Source organism: Taurulus bubalis (assembly GCF_910589615.1).
Source record: "Taurulus bubalis genome assembly, chromosome: 1".
Lineage (NCBI taxonomy): Eukaryota > Metazoa > Chordata > Actinopteri > Perciformes > Cottidae > Taurulus > Taurulus bubalis.
In genome coordinates this window covers 44,652,095-44,670,333 of record NC_136589.1, presented here as the reverse complement: position 1 = coordinate 44,670,333, position 18,239 = coordinate 44,652,095, and the positions used below count along the sequence as shown (strand labels likewise).

Below are 18,239 nucleotides of genomic sequence, written 5' to 3'. Positions count from 1 at the left end.
CTACATAGTTTATAGTACCATATTACCCCACTAGAGATCGTATAGTACCATATTACCTCACTAGAGAGTTTATAGTACCATATTACCCCACTACGTAGTTTATAGTACCATATTACCCCACTAGAGAGCTTATAGTACCATATTACCCCACTAGAGATCTTATAGTACCATATTACCCCACTACGTAGTTTATAGTACCATATTACCCCACTAGAGAGCTCATAGTACCATATTACCCCACTAGAGAGCTCATAGTACCATATTACCTCACTAGAGAGTTTATAGCACCATATTACCCCACTACATAGCTTATAGTACCATATTACCCCACTAGAGAGCTCATAGTACCATATTACCCCACTAGAGGGCTCATAGTACCATATTACCCCACTAGAGGGCTCATAGTACCATATTACCCCACTACATAGTTTATAGTACCATATTACCCCACTAGAGATCGTATAGTACCATATTACCTCACTAGAGAGTTTATAGTACCATATTACCCCACTACGTAGTTTATAGTACCATATTACCCCACTAGAGAGCTCATAGTACCTTACTTTCAGCAGATCTGGAGCCAAAAGAAACATAAAGTAAAGTAATTTGTAGCATTTTCAGTTTCAATCGATGAGAGAGCTGACATTACTAGAGATGTTGCTCAACTGGTCGTATTCATTCTGGTGTTGATGAGACTTTGGCGCCACCGAGGAGTTCCTTGAGTTGATACCATGACAGACACTACAGACAATTACATTGTTAGCCTCTCGTAGAAGCACTGGACCGGGTCATAGTGGACTGTACCGGGTCAGAGTGGACTGGACCAGGTGGAGTGGACTGGACCGGGTCATAGTGGACTGGACCTGTGCTGTCAGTGGGGTACAGACGGGGCACCATCAAGGATCGGGAGGAAAAACAAGCGTTGTGATGAAATTCAGGGTGAAAGTAAAGCTGCAAATGGAGGATAACGTTTTGGGACATTTCACTGTATTTCTCACCAGGAGGCATTGTGTTGCAAGACATCATGAAAGTGGCGTCACAAGGAGGAAATCTGCAGAGGAGAGCCAATAGTCTTTATGTTTCTAGTTTATTGTAGAAAGACCTTACAATAGGGTTTATCATCCGAAAACCTTCACCAATGATAACACATATATAATATTGTGGTTATGTATGCGTTATGATGATATTACTGTGATGTTACTGGTCCGGCCCACTTAAGATCAACATGGCGGCATGTGGCCCCTTCACCAAGATGAATATCGAGACGGATCCTTCCTTCACCCTCCGGGCCGCTGGGGGCGCTAATGCGCCATGAAGCTGTTTGCCCGTCGCCATTAAACGCCGAGAAGAAGAAGAAGAGGAGGCGGAACAGAGTAAAGATGGCGGACCAGAGCGGTCAAGCAACACAAACATCGCTCCTGACCCGCGCGTAGAGAGACGCAGAGCAGCAGCATGGCTCACCGCTACCTGCGGCTGTGCACGCGCACCTCCCGGCTGCTGCGCGGCCCCGACGCAGCGGCCCGGCTCGTAAGTGATGACGTGACGACATAATGACGTGTTTCCGTGACCCCGCAGGTGTTACGTCAGGTAAAGTCACCTGTGGGACGTTTCGCAGTGACCTGGACCAGGAGTAGTGGGCACCTGCTGCATGGAGCTGTCACTTAGGGGTTTCACAAGTCCTGACACTTTCCTGAGATAATATCAGAATGGATATTCTTTTCATTGATTTTAATTACTTTAATGTAACGGACTATTTAGTTGCATTCAGAAAAACATCTGCGACCTCATCGGACCTGTCAGATAAACACAAGAAAACCTCAGTTGCAGCTCTCAGTACATTGTCATGTGACTGTTCTGTATTCCATCTACTTCCTGCATGTCAGGTGACGTGTTGGAGCGCTGCAGCACAGGTAGAGCGGGGGCGGAGCCTGAGTGACCTGCTGGGAGCCTACAGGCGGCTGAGCTCCAGACCCCCCAAAGGTACAGGACCGTCTGCTGGTTGGGGTCATTGAGAGGACCAGGTTGCATTTCAGATCTTCAGGATGTTTGTTCAGTGTGGCTCAGACTGGTTTTAGGGTTGGACTCGGGTTTCGGTCAAGTTCAGAATTAAACATTTCGTTGTGACGGTCGAGGGCCGAAGGATCTTCACAAGTAAAGATGTACAAACTTGTTCAGTACAGTTATGCACCTTCCGCCAAGAAAGATTCATCGTTTGTGTAAACATTCCTGGTCAATGAACGGTTTCTGATTCTGATGTGTTTTTGTTTTTTCAGGTTTTGAGAAATATTTTCCAGGAAGTCAGAAAACTCCAAAAAACAGTGACGCCGAAGCAGCAACCAAAGGTAGAATTTACTGACGCCTACCAATCTCTACCGAACTCTACCAATCTCTATCGACTTCTACCGAACTCTACCAATCTCTATCGACTTCTACCGAACTCTACCAATCTCGACCAGCGCCTACTGAACTCTACCAATCTCTACCGAACTCTACCAACATCTACGACTGTCATTGACTGTTTCCTGATGGATTATTGTCTGTTCTATTCTCAGAGCCCAAACCTGCCAACGCTCAGAGATCTTCTGAGAGGGAAGCAGGAGGAGCTGGAGGAGCAGAAGGAGGAGGAGGAGGAGGAGGAGGAGGAGGAGGAGGAGCAGAAAGTGCTGGAGCAGGAGCAGCAGCAGCAGGAAGAGCAGCAGCAGCAGCAGGAGGAGCAGGAGGAGGAGCAGGAGGAGGAGGAGGAGCAGGAGCAGGAGGAGGAGGAGGAGCAGGAGGAGGAGCAGGAGGAGCAGGAGGAGGAGCAGGAGGAGGAGGAGGAGGAGGAGGAAAACGAGAACGAGAAAGAGGAGGCAACAGGGAGGAGTCCCACTGGTCCAGCCGTCTCCAGAAGGTCAGTGTCTCAGTGGTGCTCAGCTCTCGCCTGAGCTCACCTGGTGGAGTGAAGCTCATGGAGGTGTTGTTTGTTTCAGGGCGACATTCCCTGGGACGATAAAGAGTTCCGGATGTTCTTCCTGAGCGGAGCAGCGTTCTGGACCACCGTCACCTATTACTTCTTCTTTAGGGACGGAGGACGAGAAGTCACCTGGAAGGACTTTGTCAACAACTACCTGTCCAAAGGAGTGGTGAGGAGGACCTGCTCACCTGTTGACCTGTTAGAGGTCTTCACATTGTTGATCAATCTAAATGTGCTTCATTAATCCATTTTTAAACTTGTTTATAGGACCTTGATAACACCATAACTCGTATAATCTTTTAAAGTACATTGTTATGGAGCAGTATTTAACAGGTGCTTGTTTTGCTCACCAGGTGGACCGGTTAGAGGTGGTCAACAAGCGCTACGTCAAAGTGGTCTTCTCTCCGGGGAAGACGCCAATGGACGCAGTGAGTTACACACAAACAACGTGTCTTTTTTTACTTGACCTATTTCGAGGCCATTTCCTTCTGTATTAACATCTGAGCCCATTCAGCCTCACCAGACGAGAACCTCACGTAGATTTAGTCCCTGCTCAAAGCGTCCTCTAAAGCAGGAGGCTCAGTGTATCCTCGTCTCTTTCACACGGTTCAAAGTCATGGAATTTTAAAATGGTTATTTCCAGGCCTGGAAAAGTCCTTGAGGGAAAAAAAAAAGGTTTTGTAAAAGTCATGGAAATGTGTTCATGTCGTTCATTTACGCTGAGTTTGAAATAATGAATATGCTTTTAAAAGAAAGACGCTCAAAATATAAGCAGGCATACATACAGGCATCTATATAAATGTTTATTCTTTTAATCAAACTATTGTCTCATTCATTTGTGTCATTTAAGGTTTACTGCATGCTTTGTATTCTCATTGTTCGTTTAAATACTACATTTTCTCACAAAATGTTTGGTCATGGAAAAGCATTGGTCAGAATGTGTATGAAATCTGCTTTCAGCAGTACGTGTGGTTCAACATCGGCAGCGTGGACACGTTTGAGAGGAATCTGGAGACTGCTCAGTACGAGCTCGGCATCGAGGGAGAGAACAGACTGCCGGTGGTTTATTCCACAGAGAGTGACGGGTGAGTAATGTCGCATTCCTACCGAGCTCTACCGACATCGACCGACATCTACTGAACTCTACTGACATCTACTGAACTCTACTGACATCTACCAGAACGTTGTATTCCCCGTACGGCGCTGGTTTCAACCTGGTTTCTCCTCTAATGGTTCCTTCCTCCTCAGCACCTTCCTACTGAGCATGCTCCCCACGGTGCTCATCATTGGCTTCTAATGGTTCCTTCCTCCTCAGCACCTTCCTACTGAGCATGCTCCCCACGGTGCTCATCATTGGCTTCCTGCTGTTCATGCTGCGGCGCGGCCCGGCGGGGGCGGGGCGGCCCGGCCGTGGGATGGGGGGTCTGTTCAGCGTCAGCGAGACCACGGCGAAGATCCTGAAGGATCAGATCGACGTGAAGTTCAAGGACGTGGCCGGCTGTGAGGAGGCCAAGCTGGAGATCATGGAGTTCGTCAACTTCCTGAAGAACCCCAAACAGTACGAGGACCTGGGCGCCAAGATCCCCAAGGTGAGGTCCAGATCCCCCAAGGTGAGGTCGGGGTCCAGATCCCCCAAGGTGAGGTCGGGGTCCAGATCCCCCAAGGTGAGGGCGGGTTCCAGATCCCCCAAGGTGAGGGCGGGGTCCAGATCCCCCAAGGTGAGGACGGGGTCCAGATCCCCCAAGGTGAGGACGGGGTCCAGGTCCCCCAAGGTGGACCTCTAAGGACAGGTTGGGGACCAGGACCTCCCTTGATTGTGGTCTCGTGTGCAGGGAGCCATCTTGACGGGTCCTCCAGGAACAGGAAAGACTCTTCTGGCCAAAGCGACGGCGGGCGAGGCCAACGTGCCGTTTATCACCGTCAACGGGTCAGAGTTCCTGGAGATGTTTGTGGGGGTCGGTCCAGCCAGGGTGAGAGAGACACACGCACGCACACGCAGGTCCTTCATTTAAACTCATTCTGCTGGATCAACATTGGGTTGACCTTTGACCTCATTGTGATGTCACTTCCTGTCAGGTCAGAGATCTGTTCGTCATGGCGAGGAAGAACGCTCCCTGCATCCTCTTCATCGACGAGATCGATGCCGTGGGACGGAAGAGAGGACGAGGAAACTTTGGCGGCCAGAGCGAGCAGGAGAACACGCTGAACCAGCTGCTGGTGGAGATGGACGGTGGGTGATGCAGCTCTTCTTCTTCTCCTTCTCCTCCTCCTCCTCCTCCTCTGTTTGCATCCTTCATGAACACATAAGACCGAACTGTCTAGTTTCAGTCTGAGAATCGTGAAAACTTACTGTGTTGTCTTTGTCCCGCCTCTGGTGCTGATCGTTAGTCTCCCCATAAAGCATGGTTTCCTTTGGGGCGGGGTTATTAGGTGATTGACAGGTCTCTACGTCACTCCTCAGTTCAGATACGGTCACTTCCTGTTCACTGGTTGGTTTAAAAACCACAAGCTGGCAACAGTCATGAATAATAAGGTTTAAGATGTGTCCTGATGAACGGTCATGTGGTCTCCTCTCTCTGCTCTAGGCTTCAGCACGGCCACCAACGTCGTGGTTCTAGCAGGAACCAACAGACCGGACATCCTAGACCCGGCTCTGATGAGACCCGGACGTTTCGACAGACAGATCTACATTGGTGAGCGAGCTTTAAGGTTCTGCTAGGGTTCTGTTGTGAATCTGAACCGGTTGAAGAGGAGGTGGGAAGCCAAGAGGATAGAGGTGGGGAGCCAAGAGGATAGAGGTGGGGGAGACGGGTGGGGAGCCAAGAGGATAGAGGTGGGGAGCCAAAAGGATAGAGGTGGGGGAGACGGGTGGGGAGCCAAGAGGATAGAGGTGGGGAGGATAGCGGTGGGGAGCCAAGAGGAGCCAAGAGGATAGAGGTGGGGAACCAAGAGGATAGAGGTGGGGAACAGGATAGAACAATAATAAGAAGTCTCTTATTGAAACATTAGAACAATAACAGGAAGTCTCTCTGTGTCTCAGGACATCCTGATATTAAAGGTCGAGCGTCCATCTTTAAAGTCCACCTGCGTCCTCTGAAGATGGAGGTGGACTTGGACAAAGAGGCTCTGGCCAGGAAGATGGCCGCCCTCACACCTGGGTTCTCAGGTAAAGGCGCAGCGTGATGATGTCCCCTCCGTCAGACCGCCGGCCCTCCGGCTCACTGGGTTTCCTCTCCCTGCTCTCTGTCTGTCAGGTGCCGACATCGCCAACGTCTGTAACGAGGCGGCTCTGATCGCCGCTCGCCACCTTTCAGACGCCATCAACCCCAAACACTTTGAGCAGGCCATCGAGAGGGTGATCGGAGGTGAGCGCTGAGCTAACGTGAGCTAACGGCACTAGCACACATGAGCGGTCCTATTGGCTGGTAGAGGAACCGGTTATGACCAATCAGGAGCCAGGTCATTAGTTCATTGTTGTTCAGAGAGCCAATGTGTAAACACAATAATGGGGGGGTGATGAAGAGGAAGATGTAACATTCCTTACATTAATGATTGTTTGAGCTTTGAGTAGCGCTCTTCTTCTACTTCTCCTCCTTCTTCTGCTTCTTCTCCTTTTTGTTCTTCTGGTTCTTATTCTGCTTTTCTTTTTCTCCTTCCTCAGCCATGATGTCCTGATGTTTTACGGGATATTGGAGGAGAAAACTTGATTTATTCTGTGATCGTTACCATTCAATAAGGATCAATAACTGAGTCTGGGGTTCTGTTGAGGAACCTGGTTCCTCCAGAGTCCCGAGGTTCTGCTGAGGAACCTGGTTCCTCCAGAGTCCCGCCGGTGACCAGGTCTGTGTTGCAGGTCTGGAGAAGAAGACTCAGGTCCTGCAGCCGGAGGAGAAGAAGACGGTGGCGTTCCACGAGGCGGGGCACGCCGTGGCCGGCTGGTTCCTGGAGCACGCCGACCCGCTGCTGAAGGTCACGCTTCATCATGTTACTGTATTACCCTTGAGCCTCAGCTGCAGTCAGGTGTGACAAAGGATGTTGTTACCTGTGCAGGTGTCCATCATCCCCAGAGGGAAGGGTCTGGGGTACGCTCAGTACCTCCCCAGAGAGCAGTACCTGTACACCACAGAGCAGCTGCTGGACCGCATGTGTATGACTCTGGGAGGCCGGGTCTCCGAGGAGATCTTCTTCGGACGAATCACCACCGGAGCCCAGGACGACCTCCGAAAGGTTACGCAGAGCGCCTACGCACAGGTCAGAGCTCACGTAAAGTAGGGCAGGCATATCACGGTATTTTGTAAGATTCTTGCGGTTTCACGGTATATCACAGTATTTTTTTTTTAGTAAACACATTCATTTATTGACGCCGAAAAGGACCGCCGGCCAACTAAACAGCTGTTGCGAGTGGTGAGCAGCTGTTTGTAGTTGGTACATAGAGGGTTAGGAAGCTAAACTGGAGGGCCTTAGGACCCAGGGGAATGTAGGTGGAAAAAAACAGGAAGAGACAGACAGCTCTTCCTGTGACGAAGTTTCTTCTTGTTGTGATCGTGGGTGAGCTGTACCCAGCATGCAGTTCGGCGGTATAATTTTATAAATGTACAATTATTAGTGTTACAAATTGTTTATGTGTCACAAACTGTTGTTGTGATGTTTTACCTGTTGAAGAGCGTTAGTTCTGGGTTATTAGTTGTTGTTATAAAGTTACAACCATGACTAAAGTTACAACCATGACTAAAGACTAAAGTTACAACCATGACTAAAGTTACAACCATGACTAAAGTTACAACCATGACTAAAGACTAAAGCTACAACCATGACTAAAGTTACAACCATGACTAAAGTTACAACTATGACTAAAGTTACAACCATGACTAAAGTTACAACCATCACTAAAGTTACAACTATGACAAAAGACTAAAGTTACAACCATGACTAAAGTTACAACCATGACTAAAGTTACAACTATGACAAAAGACTAAAGTTACAACCATGACTAAAGTTACAACTATGACTAAAGTTACAACTATGACAAAAGACTAAAGTTATAACTATGACTAAAGTTATAACTATGACAAAAGACTAAAGTTACAACTATGACTAAAGTTACAACCATGACTAAAGTTACAACCATGACTAAAGTTACAACTATGACTAAAGTTATAACTATGACAAAAGACTAAAGTTACAACTATGACTAAAGTTACAACTATGACTAAAGACTAAAGTTACAACTATGACTAAAGTTACAACTATGACTAAAGTTACAACCATGACTAAAGTTATAACCATGACTAAAGACTAAAGTTATAATTATGACTAAAGTTAGAACATGACTAAAGTTAGAACATGACTAAAGTTATAACCATGACTAAAGTTATAACATGACTAAAGTTACAGCTGTGAGTCCGTGACTAAAGTTACAGCCGTGACTAAAGTTACAGCCGTGACTAAAGTTACAGCCGTGACTAAAGTTACAACGATGACTAAAGTAATAACCATGGCTAAAGACTAAAGTTAGAACCATGACACGTAAGTAGCTCAGACCGCTGCGCCTTCAGCTGTGAACAATATATTTTGATGCCTGCTGAAGAGCGACAACAGTTGTTACGGATATGTACCGGTATGACGGTATATGAAAAATTCATACCGTATGGAAATTTGAAACCGGGTGTCTGTCCGGTATACCGGTTGAACCGGTATACCGGACAGCCCTAACACAGAGCACCACACAGGTCAGGGATCACACAGAGCACCTACACACAGGCCACCCTGGTTCTGGTTCATTGTCCCGGTTCCTGGTCCTGGGTGACCTCCTGGTTTTTGCTGCAGATCGTGCAGTTCGGGATGAATGCCAAGGTCGGCCAGGTGTCCTTCGACCTCCCCCGGCAGGGCGAGATGGTTCTGGAGAAGCCGTACAGCGAAGCCACGGCTCGGCTCATCGACTCCGAGGTCCGACTCCTCATCGCAGAGGCGCACCAGAGAACCCACTGCCTGCTGAGTGACAAGAAGCCGGAGGTGGAGAAGGTACCGGAGACCCCTTTCTTTGTTCTAGATGCATGTGGGAGAAAGGGGACCGGTTCTACGGTGGCGGTTCTAGGTGCTTCTTCTTCTGGTGTTCTGGGTTCTGACCACCTGTGGTTCTGCAGGTGGCGCTGCGGCTGCTGGAGAAGGAGGTTCTGGATAAGAGCGACATGGTGGAGCTGCTGGGTCAACGTCCGTTCGCAGAAAAGTCGACGTACGAGGACTTTGTGGAGGGAACCGGAGGCCTGGACGAGGACACCTCGCTGCCGGAGGGCCTGAAGGACTGGAACCAGGAGAGGAACCAGGAGGAGAGCCCGGAGGACCAGGTGGCCCGGCAGATCTCTGGAGGGATGCCTTTCTAGAACCCTGGGACGGGTTCTGACCCACCACTCGCACATGTATCTCAGATATCATCCACTCCCTCAGCAGAACGTTGATCACTAAGGTTCTGCACCTGCCAGGTGACTCCTCAGGGTTCTAGAACCTTGTGGAACCATCACACGGAGCTTATAAACTCTTGAGTTGTAACAAATGTCATGAGATTCCTTCATCAGGAGCAGCAGGGCCGTTAATCAATATATTCTATCAGTCACAACAACAACAGCAGTCACAACAACAGCAGTCATAACAACAACACGTCACATGGACAAACCACCAATCCGCTGTGAGCTCCAGATCCGATCTCAGACGTGACCTCTGAGCAGCAGAACACGGTGCTGCAGACAGAACAGTTCCTCCTCAGCCAGAACCATCTAGAACCCGCTCATTGAGTAAAGTAGAACCTGCTCATTGAGTAAAGTAGAACCAGCTCTGACTCCTAGAACCCGGTCAGATGACTGTCTGAGGAACCAGACTGCCGCCACCTGCTGGTAGGGAGAGGTACTTCCTCATGCAGCCGCAGAACGTCTTCTGGTTGGTCAGCTGCGTCGCCGCTCGTTCTGTGGGTTTGGTGGTCTGGGCCTTTTACAACCAGTCTTGTAAACCAGCAGAACCTCATTGATTACCGTTTGGTTTCATGGATAAAGTTCTGAACTAAAGAACCCTTATTGGGCTCTAGAACATTCCTCTGGCTTCTAGTGCTGTAGAACCCTGCCTAAGGTTCTAGATGTGGACTCAGTCGGCTTCTCAATTAGAGTTGTCGTGGACTCGGGGAGTTCTCCTGAGAACCAGATGACGTTCTGTCTTCATCACTTTGGTAACTGAATGCTAACATGAAAGCTAACTTTAGCACGAGGTGGATTAAAGCAGCTTTGAGTTATTGATCAGTTATTGATCAGTTATTGCAACAGGATGTGTCATATCTATAATGTGTACATGTGTTCATGAGTCAGATGTTTTAATCATTTGAATAAAGGCAGAACAATAAATCAATAATCCATTTAAAGCTCAATGAAAGCTTTTTTTTAAACCATTTACGAGGACAAAGTAAATTATTAGATTGTTTTAGATGAAATTATTTGAAGTTTGTGTTCAACAAATAAAGACATTTAACATCTTCCAGATCAAACGTGTGATGACCTCATCAATAACTACAGTTATGATCCTGTTCTGCATTATGAATGTTTACTGCTGCTATGAAGTACATGTTGTTACGAGGCTTTTTGAAAGCAGAGTATTTCTACACTGTGGTATTAGTACTTTTACTGAAGAGCCCACGACCAGAGCTGGGTGTTAGTTGAACTGGTTGGGTGTTAGTTGAACTGGTTGGGTGTTAGTTGAACTGGTTGGGTTTTAGCTGAACTGGTTGGGCGTTAGTAGAATTGGTTGGGTTTTAGCTGAACTGGTATAGTGTTAGTAGAATTGGTTGGGTGTTAGCTGGCTGTGGTGTAAACAAAAGGACATAGAGGTAAAATGTAGGAAACTGCAGGTTTTTAATGCAGCGTCAATAGTATTACTAGTTCATCAATAATTGTTTTAGTTGCATTTTACAGATTTAGTCTAAACATTTAACTCTTCAACATTCAGAATTCAAAAGAGCTAAATCAGAGAACTGTAAATAAATGAGTAATACAAAAGTGCACATAAAACCTTCATTATGAGATGTGACGTATGGAAGTGATGGCGCTGCAATCATCACTTTTTACTAATGAACAGAAACATGTAAGAGCCGCTTCCGATATTGGGATTTAGTTTTTGCAGAGATTTGTGATTTATAAATATCGAAAACATTTTTTATAAACTTTTATTTTGAAGGCTAACACCAAAGCGGAAGTGTTTACCATTCTATTTTTCCCCATTTTCATCAGGTATTATAGGAAGTGTTAAACTTTTTTTAATGTATTTCTAATAATTATTTATTCAACAATAGTAAATGTACAATTTCATAAATTGTCAATAATAAACGGCGAAAAACATTTAAACACAGTTAGAAAAGGTTACGTTCTCTTAACAGTTCGACAGGGTCTTTTATTGTGAAGGTGGGACCGGATGCCTGTACGGCGGCTTGCTGGGCTCAGTCCGCTGCGCCCTGCTGACGATGGGAGACGTTCTCTGCGAAGAGCTCGAGGATCTGGTTCACTTCTCGGTGCACGACCTGCCGGCACGAGGCTATGGCGTCATGGAGGAGATCCGACGTCAGGGGAAGCTCTGTGACGTCACGCTCAAGGTAAACGCGGCGACGCTCGAGGCCGGAGTTAGCCTGCTAGCTAGATGCTAATAACAAGCTAACAGCCGGAGGCTTCTAGCTCAGATGACCTTTGACCCCCTGAGAGCCGTCATGTTGTCATGGAGACCACAGAGGAGACGGCTGCAGGTGTTTCCGGTCTGTAAAAGTGTTCAGAGGGGGTCCTACTTTCTGCCTCCGCGACGCGGCGGAGTGATACCTTCAAGTATATAGACCCTTTACTGCAGTACAAGTACTAATACTCACTGACGTTACATTCAAGTACTGCAGTACAAGTACTAATACTCACTGATGTTCCCTTCAAGTACTGCAGTACAAGTACTAATACTCACTGTATTCACAGGTGAGATCCCTGTACAGCTGTACAGGGATCTCACCTGTAAGCTGTACAGTACAAGAGGGCTCTCACCTGTACAGCTTACAGGTGAGAGCCCCTCCCCTCACGGTTCTGGTCCCGCAGGTCGGGGACCATAAGTTCAGCGCCCACCGCATCGTGCTGGCGGCCTCCATCCCATACTTCCACGCCATGTTCACCATGGACATGGTGGAGTGTAAGCAGGACGAGATCCTGATGCAGGGCATGGACCCCAGGTAACCGGAGACCAGACGCACCATTCTGAGACCAGTGCAGGTTCCCCAGTCTAACCAGTGCCCGTCTCCCTGCAGCGCTCTGGAGGCTCTGATCAACTTTGCGTACAGCGGCCATGTTGCCATCGACCAGCAGAACGTGCAGTCTCTTCTGATTGGCTCCAGCTTCCTGCAGCTGCAGAACGTTAAAGACGCCTGCTGCTCCTTCCTGCAGGAGAGGTGAGTGCCTCGCCACCGCACATGCTCAGTTCACTCTACTCTGATTCGCCACCGCACGTGCTCAGTTCACTCTGCCTCGCCATCGCACACGCTCAGTTCACTCTGCTCTGCCTCGCCACCGCACACGCTCAGTTCACTCTGCTCTGCCTCGCCACCGCACACGCTCAGTTCACTCTGACTCGCCACCGCACACGCTCAGTTCACTCTGCTCTGCTCTGCCTCGCCACCGCACACGCTCAGTTCACTCTTCTCTGACTCGCCACCGCACACGCTCAGTTCACTCTGCTCTGCTCTGACTCGCCACCGCACACGCTCAGTTCACTCTTCTCTGACTCGCCACCGCACACACTCAGTTCACTCTACTCTGACTCGCCACCGCACACGCTCAGTTCACTCTTCTCTGACTCGCCACCGCACACGCTCAGTTCACTCTTCTCTGACTCGCCACCGCACACGCTCAGTTCACTCTTCTCTGACTCGCCACCGCACACACTCAGTTCACTCTGCTCTGCTCTGACTCGCCACCGCACATGAATCTAATAATGACATTTGGATTAATTAATGACTGCTGACCTGTCTGTCTGCTGGTCCATGGTGCTCAGGTTACATCCTAAGAACTGTCTGGGCGTGCGACAGTTTGCAGAGACCATGATGTGCACGACTCTGTACGACTCGGCCAACAGCTTCCTGCATCAGCACTTTGTGGAGGTGTCCGTGTCCGAGGAGTTTCTGTGTCTGAGGCCGGAGGAGTTGCTGGAGCTGGTGGGCTGCGACGAGCTCAACATCAAAGCAGAGGAACAGGTGAGACACCTGAAGCCACGAGAGAGACATACCTGTCTAATACCAGGGGTGGGAATCACCAGAGGTCCCACGATTCGATACTATCACGATACTGCGATATGTTGAGTATTGCAATTTATTTCCTTTTTTCCAACTGCAAATTGTCCCCAAATGAAAACTTTGTCAACATATTTGATCTAATAAGATAAAGTTTTCAGTCTGTTCATCTCACTTTAATCATTTTTATTGCAGCAAAATGTGATTGTCAAGCAGACAAACTGAGCAACATGTCATAAATGTTGCACTTGACGAACTGAACTGCTTGTATTACAGTTTGTATTACAGTCTACATAGTCGCGTCATTTGCGCCGGAGAGGAGGCGGGGCTTATCTCTGTGCGTGTAAACAGTTTTCATTTACGCCATCCACCATGGAAATAACCACTAGTTCTGCTATATACTTGTTGTGGAAATCCCAAAAATGCCGGAACATCAAACGCCCTCGTGTCTGGGTTCATAATATTATCCGTAGGCGCACACAGCTCGGTAAATTTCACCGAATTCACCAGGAAGTGCGTCTGAATGGCGGCCGCTTCCAGCGCTACTAGAGCACCAGCAGCCGGTTTGATTCATGCTTTTTTTATGTCTTTGACCGGCGCAGTGTCACGAGTGTTTCCCCGTGTGTCGAGCAACAGCTGTGCGAGCAGCAGCGCTACGAGTGACAGGAAGTCAAGACGTACAGCGCATTTCTAAATTCTTTCCCGTTGATCCGGGACCTCTGCTGACCTCACCAGAAAATAACACCATCTAGTGGACTGAAAAAGCAATTGATTTTGGACCAAAAAGTTTGTAATTTATATAATAAAAAACTGATACTTGGCTTCCGTGTATTGATACAATTTCGCCACGCAAAGTATCGCGATACTATGCTGAATCGATTTTTTTTCCCCACCCCTATCTAATACGTGCAGGTGTTTGGGGCATGCTGGGTGTGTTGTACCTGTGCAGGTGTTTGAGGCATACAGAGTGTGTTGTACCTATGCAGATGTTTGAGGCTTGCTGGGTGTGTTGTACCTGTGCAGGTGTTCGAGGCTGTGCTGGCCTGGGTTCATCAGGACCAGGACCTGAGGGAGTCGGTGCTGCCGGAGCTGCTGTCAAAGATCAGACTTCCTCTGTGCCGACCTCAGTTCCTGTCGGACAGAGTCCAGCAGGAGGATCTGGTCCGCTGCTGCCATAAATGCAGGTGAGACAAAACCTCTGCTCCCATGTACAGGTATGTGCTGCTCATGCCCTAGAGACCTCTTTCTACCCCAGAGACCTCTTTCTACCCCAGAGATCTCTTTCTACCCCAGAGACATCTTTCTACCCTAGAGACCTCTTTCTACCCCAGAGACCTAGCTGCTCCCTGCGTTAGGTTTACAAATACTCCTGCCACTTGTTAGGATGGCCATATAGCGGCTGGATTTCGGAAGCAGGAAGCTCGACACAGAAGTTTACATGGTGGCCAACCAGGTGTTTATTTCACCAACATTAAGGACAAACAGGACAGTCATAGTGTACCACAGCAGCGTGGGGTCCCAGCAGCAATGGACCCAACTCTATGGCATGCGGCAGCTTATATAGCCTGCTACTGATTAGGCCCTCGACCCCACCACAGTACAGGTAACTCTGCCCCTCCCCTGAACACACATTTACCTATACCCTAATACATACATTTATACACTTTCCTATCCCCTAGGATCAATAGTCTGCATGATCCCTAGTGGTGCCACACGTCACCCTAGAGATCATATAAAGCCTGAAAGAGGGAAATCAACTTTACATCAAAACACAACCCCCCTGTACTAATTATCACTTGGCATAAATTGGTGCTCAGGCACACCAGGGACTCTTTTAGACGGAACACCCTGGGAAGGAGACACAAGAGAGGTAAATTACTTGAACACGTTGCATCTTTGACCACGCACGAGGAAACAGTTTATACTCCAATCATGTAAGTGAAGGGTAATGGAGGGTCTTCGTAATATTTCCTCCCCCCTCTCCTGCGAGGACATGGTTCCTTACACTTCATGTACTCGAGACAAACAGTCAGCCACAGTATTTGTCTTCCCCGACCTATAGTGGACTGTAAAGTTATATGGCTGCAGAGCCAGATACCATCCAGCAATGCGCATGTTGGCATCCTTCATCTGATGCAACCACTGGAGGGCACGATGATCAGTCTCCAGACTGAAGTGTCATCTTAGGAGGTAGTATCGGAGTGCGTCAATGGCTTACTTCATTGCCAGACACTCTTTTTCAACAGTAGAATACCTTGTCTCTCTGTCTTTAAGCTTGCGACTGAGGAACACAACTGGCTTCATATCCCCGTCCACTTCCTGCAGCACCCCACCTAGGCCCACTCCTGAGGCGTCTGTTTGCAGGGTGAAAGGCTTGTCAAAGTCAGGACTGTTCACAACGGCATTGGAGCAGATGGAGCTTTTGAGCTCCGTGAAAGCTCGGTCACACTCATTGGTCCAGTGTACTTTGCTAGGTGCTGAGGCTCTTGTTAGGTTGTTCAACACCAGTGAACGCTCTGCAAAGTGGGGAATGAACTTCCTGTACCACCCTACCAGGCCAATGAAACTTTTCACCTTCTTCTTGGTGGTTGGAACAGGGAATGCCTGAATGGCATCAACCTTCCCCACTTGAGGTTTGATCTTACCCAAGCCAATCACATAGCCCAAATACTCAACCTCTCTCTGGGCTTCTAAACATTTCTTTGGGTTGATTGTCAACCCTGCCGCTTCTTGACTCTTCTTGTCTCTGCTTCTTGTCTCTTGTATTTTGTCTCTGCTTCCTGACTCTTGTCTCTGCTTCCTGCCTCTTGTCTTTGCTTCTTGACTCTTGTCTCTGCTTCTTGACTCTTGTCTCTGCTTCTTGACTCTTGACTTGTGTCTTTGCTTCTTGACTCTTGTATCTTGTCTCTGCTTCCTGACTCTTGTCTCTGCTCCTTGACTCTTGACTTGTGTCTTTGCTTCTTGACTCTTGTATCTTGTCTCTGCTTCCTGACTCTTGTCTCTGCTCCTTGACTCTTGACTTGTGTCTTTGCTTCTTGACTCTTGTATCTTGTCTCTGCTTCCTGACTCTTGTATCTTGTCTCTGCTTCCTGACTCTTGTCTCTTGTCTCTGCTTCTTGACTCTTCTCTCTGATTCTTGACTCTTGTCTCTGCTCCTTGACTCTTGTCTCTGCTCCTTGACTCTTGTCTCTGCTTCTTGACTCTTGTCTCTGCTTCTTGACTCTGCTCCTTGTCTTTTGTCTCTGCTCCTTGACTCTTGTCTCTGCTTCTTGTCTCTTGTCTCTGCTTCTTGACTCTTGTCTCTGCTCCTTGTCTCTTGTCTCTGCTCCTTGACTCTTGTCTCTGCTCCTTGTCTCTTGTCTCTGCTCCTTGACTCTTGTCTCTGCTTCTTGTCTCTGCTCCTTGTCTCTTGGCTCTGCTTCCTGACTCTTGTCTCTTGTCTCTGCTTCTTGTCTCTGCTCCTTGACTCTTGTCTCTGCTCCTTGACTCTTGTCTCTGCTCCTTGACTCTTGTCTCTGCTCCTTGACTCTTGTCTCTGCTTCTTGTCTCTGCTCCTTGTCTCTTGTCTCTGCTCCTTGACTCTTGTCTCTGCTTCTTGACTCTTGTCTCTGCTCATTGACTCTTGTCTCTGCTCCTTGACTCTTGACTCTTGTCTCTGCTTCTTGTCTCTGCTCCTTGACTCTTGTCTCTTGTCTCTGCTTCTTGTATCTGCTCCTTGACTCTTGTCTCTGCTCCTTGACTCTTGTCTCTGCTCCTTGTCTCTGCTCCTTGTCTCTTGTCTCTGCTTCTTGACTCTTGTCTCTGCTCCTTGACTCTTGTCTCTGCTCCTTGACTCTTGTCTCTGCTCCTTGACTCTTGACTCTTGTCTCTGCTTCTTGTCTCTTCTCCTTGACTCTTGTCTCTGCTCCTTGACTCTTGTCTCTGCTCCTTGACTCTTGTCTCTGCTCCTTGACTCTTGTCTCTGCTTCTTGTCTGTGCTTCCTGACTCTTGTCTCTGCTTCTTGACTCTTGACTCGTGTCCCTGCTTCCTGACTCTTGTATCTTGTCTCTGCTTCCTGACTCTTGTCTCTTGTCTCTGCTTCTTGTCTCTTGTCTCTGCTTCTTGACTCTTGTATCTGCTCCTTGACTCTTGTCTCTTGTCTCTGCTTCTTGTCTCTTGTCTCTGCTTCTTGACTCTTGTATCTGCTCCTTGACTCTTGTCTCTTGTCTCTGCTTCTTGACTCGTGTCTCTGCTTCCTGACTCTTGTATCTTGTCTCTGCTTCTTGACTCTTGTCTCTGCTCCTTGACTCTTGTCTCTGCTCCTTGACTCTTGTCTCTGCTCCTTGACTCTTGTCTCTGCTTCTTGACTCTTGTCTCTGCTCCTTGACTCTTGTCTCTGCTTCTTGTCTCTGCTCCTTGTCTCTTGTCTCTGCTCCTTGTCTCTTGTCTCTGCTCCTTGACTCTTGTCTCTGCTTCTTGTCTCTGCTCCTTGTCTCTTGTCTCTGCTCCTTGACTCTTGTCTCTGCTTCTTGTCTCTGCTCCTTGACTCTTGTCTCTGCTCCTTGACTCTTGTCTCTGCTCCTTGACTCTTGTCTCTGCTTCTTGTCTCTGCTTCTTGACTCTTGTCTCTGCTCCTTGTCTCTTGTCTCTGCTCCTTGACTCTTGACTGCTGTGTTTCCTGTTTCCTTCACAAGAGATCTGGTCGATGAAGCTAAAGATTTCCACCTGATGCCGGAACGTCGTCCTCACCTGCCCGCCTTCAAGACCAGACAGAGGTGCTGCACGTCCATCACAGGACTCATCTATGCTGTGGGAGGCCTCAACAGCTCAGGTACGCATATCACCTGTCTGTCTGTTTAAACACCTGTCTGTCTGTCTGAACACACCTGTCTGTCTGTCTGTACACACCTGTCTGTCTGTCTGAACACACCTGTCTGTATGTCTGGACACACCTGTCTGAGGCTGCAAGGAGCGATTATTATCTGATAAGTTGAATTAATCATAGTTGCATCTTCATTTTG

At 48.1% G+C, this 18,239-nt stretch overlaps 2 protein-coding genes across 2 annotated transcripts in view; both read left to right on the top strand.

Annotated features, from left to right (window-relative positions):
- Positions 1 to 1,410: 1,410 nt before the first annotated feature.
- afg3l2 (AFG3-like AAA ATPase 2) lies at positions 1,411 to 10,449 on the top strand. Its single transcript, XM_079214133.1, has 18 exons — positions 1,411 to 1,527; positions 1,884 to 1,980; positions 2,274 to 2,342; positions 2,553 to 2,611; positions 2,810 to 2,890; positions 2,970 to 3,122; positions 3,307 to 3,381; positions 3,914 to 4,038; positions 4,269 to 4,542; positions 4,786 to 4,923; positions 5,030 to 5,183; positions 5,539 to 5,646; positions 5,994 to 6,119; positions 6,208 to 6,318; positions 6,807 to 6,922; positions 7,004 to 7,204; positions 8,780 to 8,974; positions 9,097 to 10,449. The coding sequence occupies exons 1-18, from the start codon at positions 1,453 to 1,455 to the stop codon at positions 9,331 to 9,333; spliced, it is 2,394 nt and encodes a 797-aa protein (XP_079070259.1). The 5' UTR covers positions 1,411 to 1,452; the 3' UTR covers positions 9,334 to 10,449.
- A 964-nt stretch (positions 10,450 to 11,413) lies between these two features.
- The window catches only part of klhl18 (kelch-like family member 18), an 11,131-nt gene continuing 4,305 nt past the window's right edge, over positions 11,414 to 18,239 (top strand). Inside the window, exons 1-6 of the mRNA XM_079219322.1 lie at positions 11,414 to 11,576; positions 12,055 to 12,185; positions 12,261 to 12,401; positions 13,004 to 13,202; positions 14,262 to 14,422; positions 17,913 to 18,049. Coding sequence (XP_079075448.1) covers positions 11,448 to 11,576; positions 12,055 to 12,185; positions 12,261 to 12,401; positions 13,004 to 13,202; positions 14,262 to 14,422; positions 17,913 to 18,049 — 898 coding nt within the window. The 5' untranslated portion in view covers positions 11,414 to 11,447. The remainder of the gene's footprint in view (positions 11,577 to 12,054; positions 12,186 to 12,260; positions 12,402 to 13,003; positions 13,203 to 14,261; positions 14,423 to 17,912; positions 18,050 to 18,239) is intronic.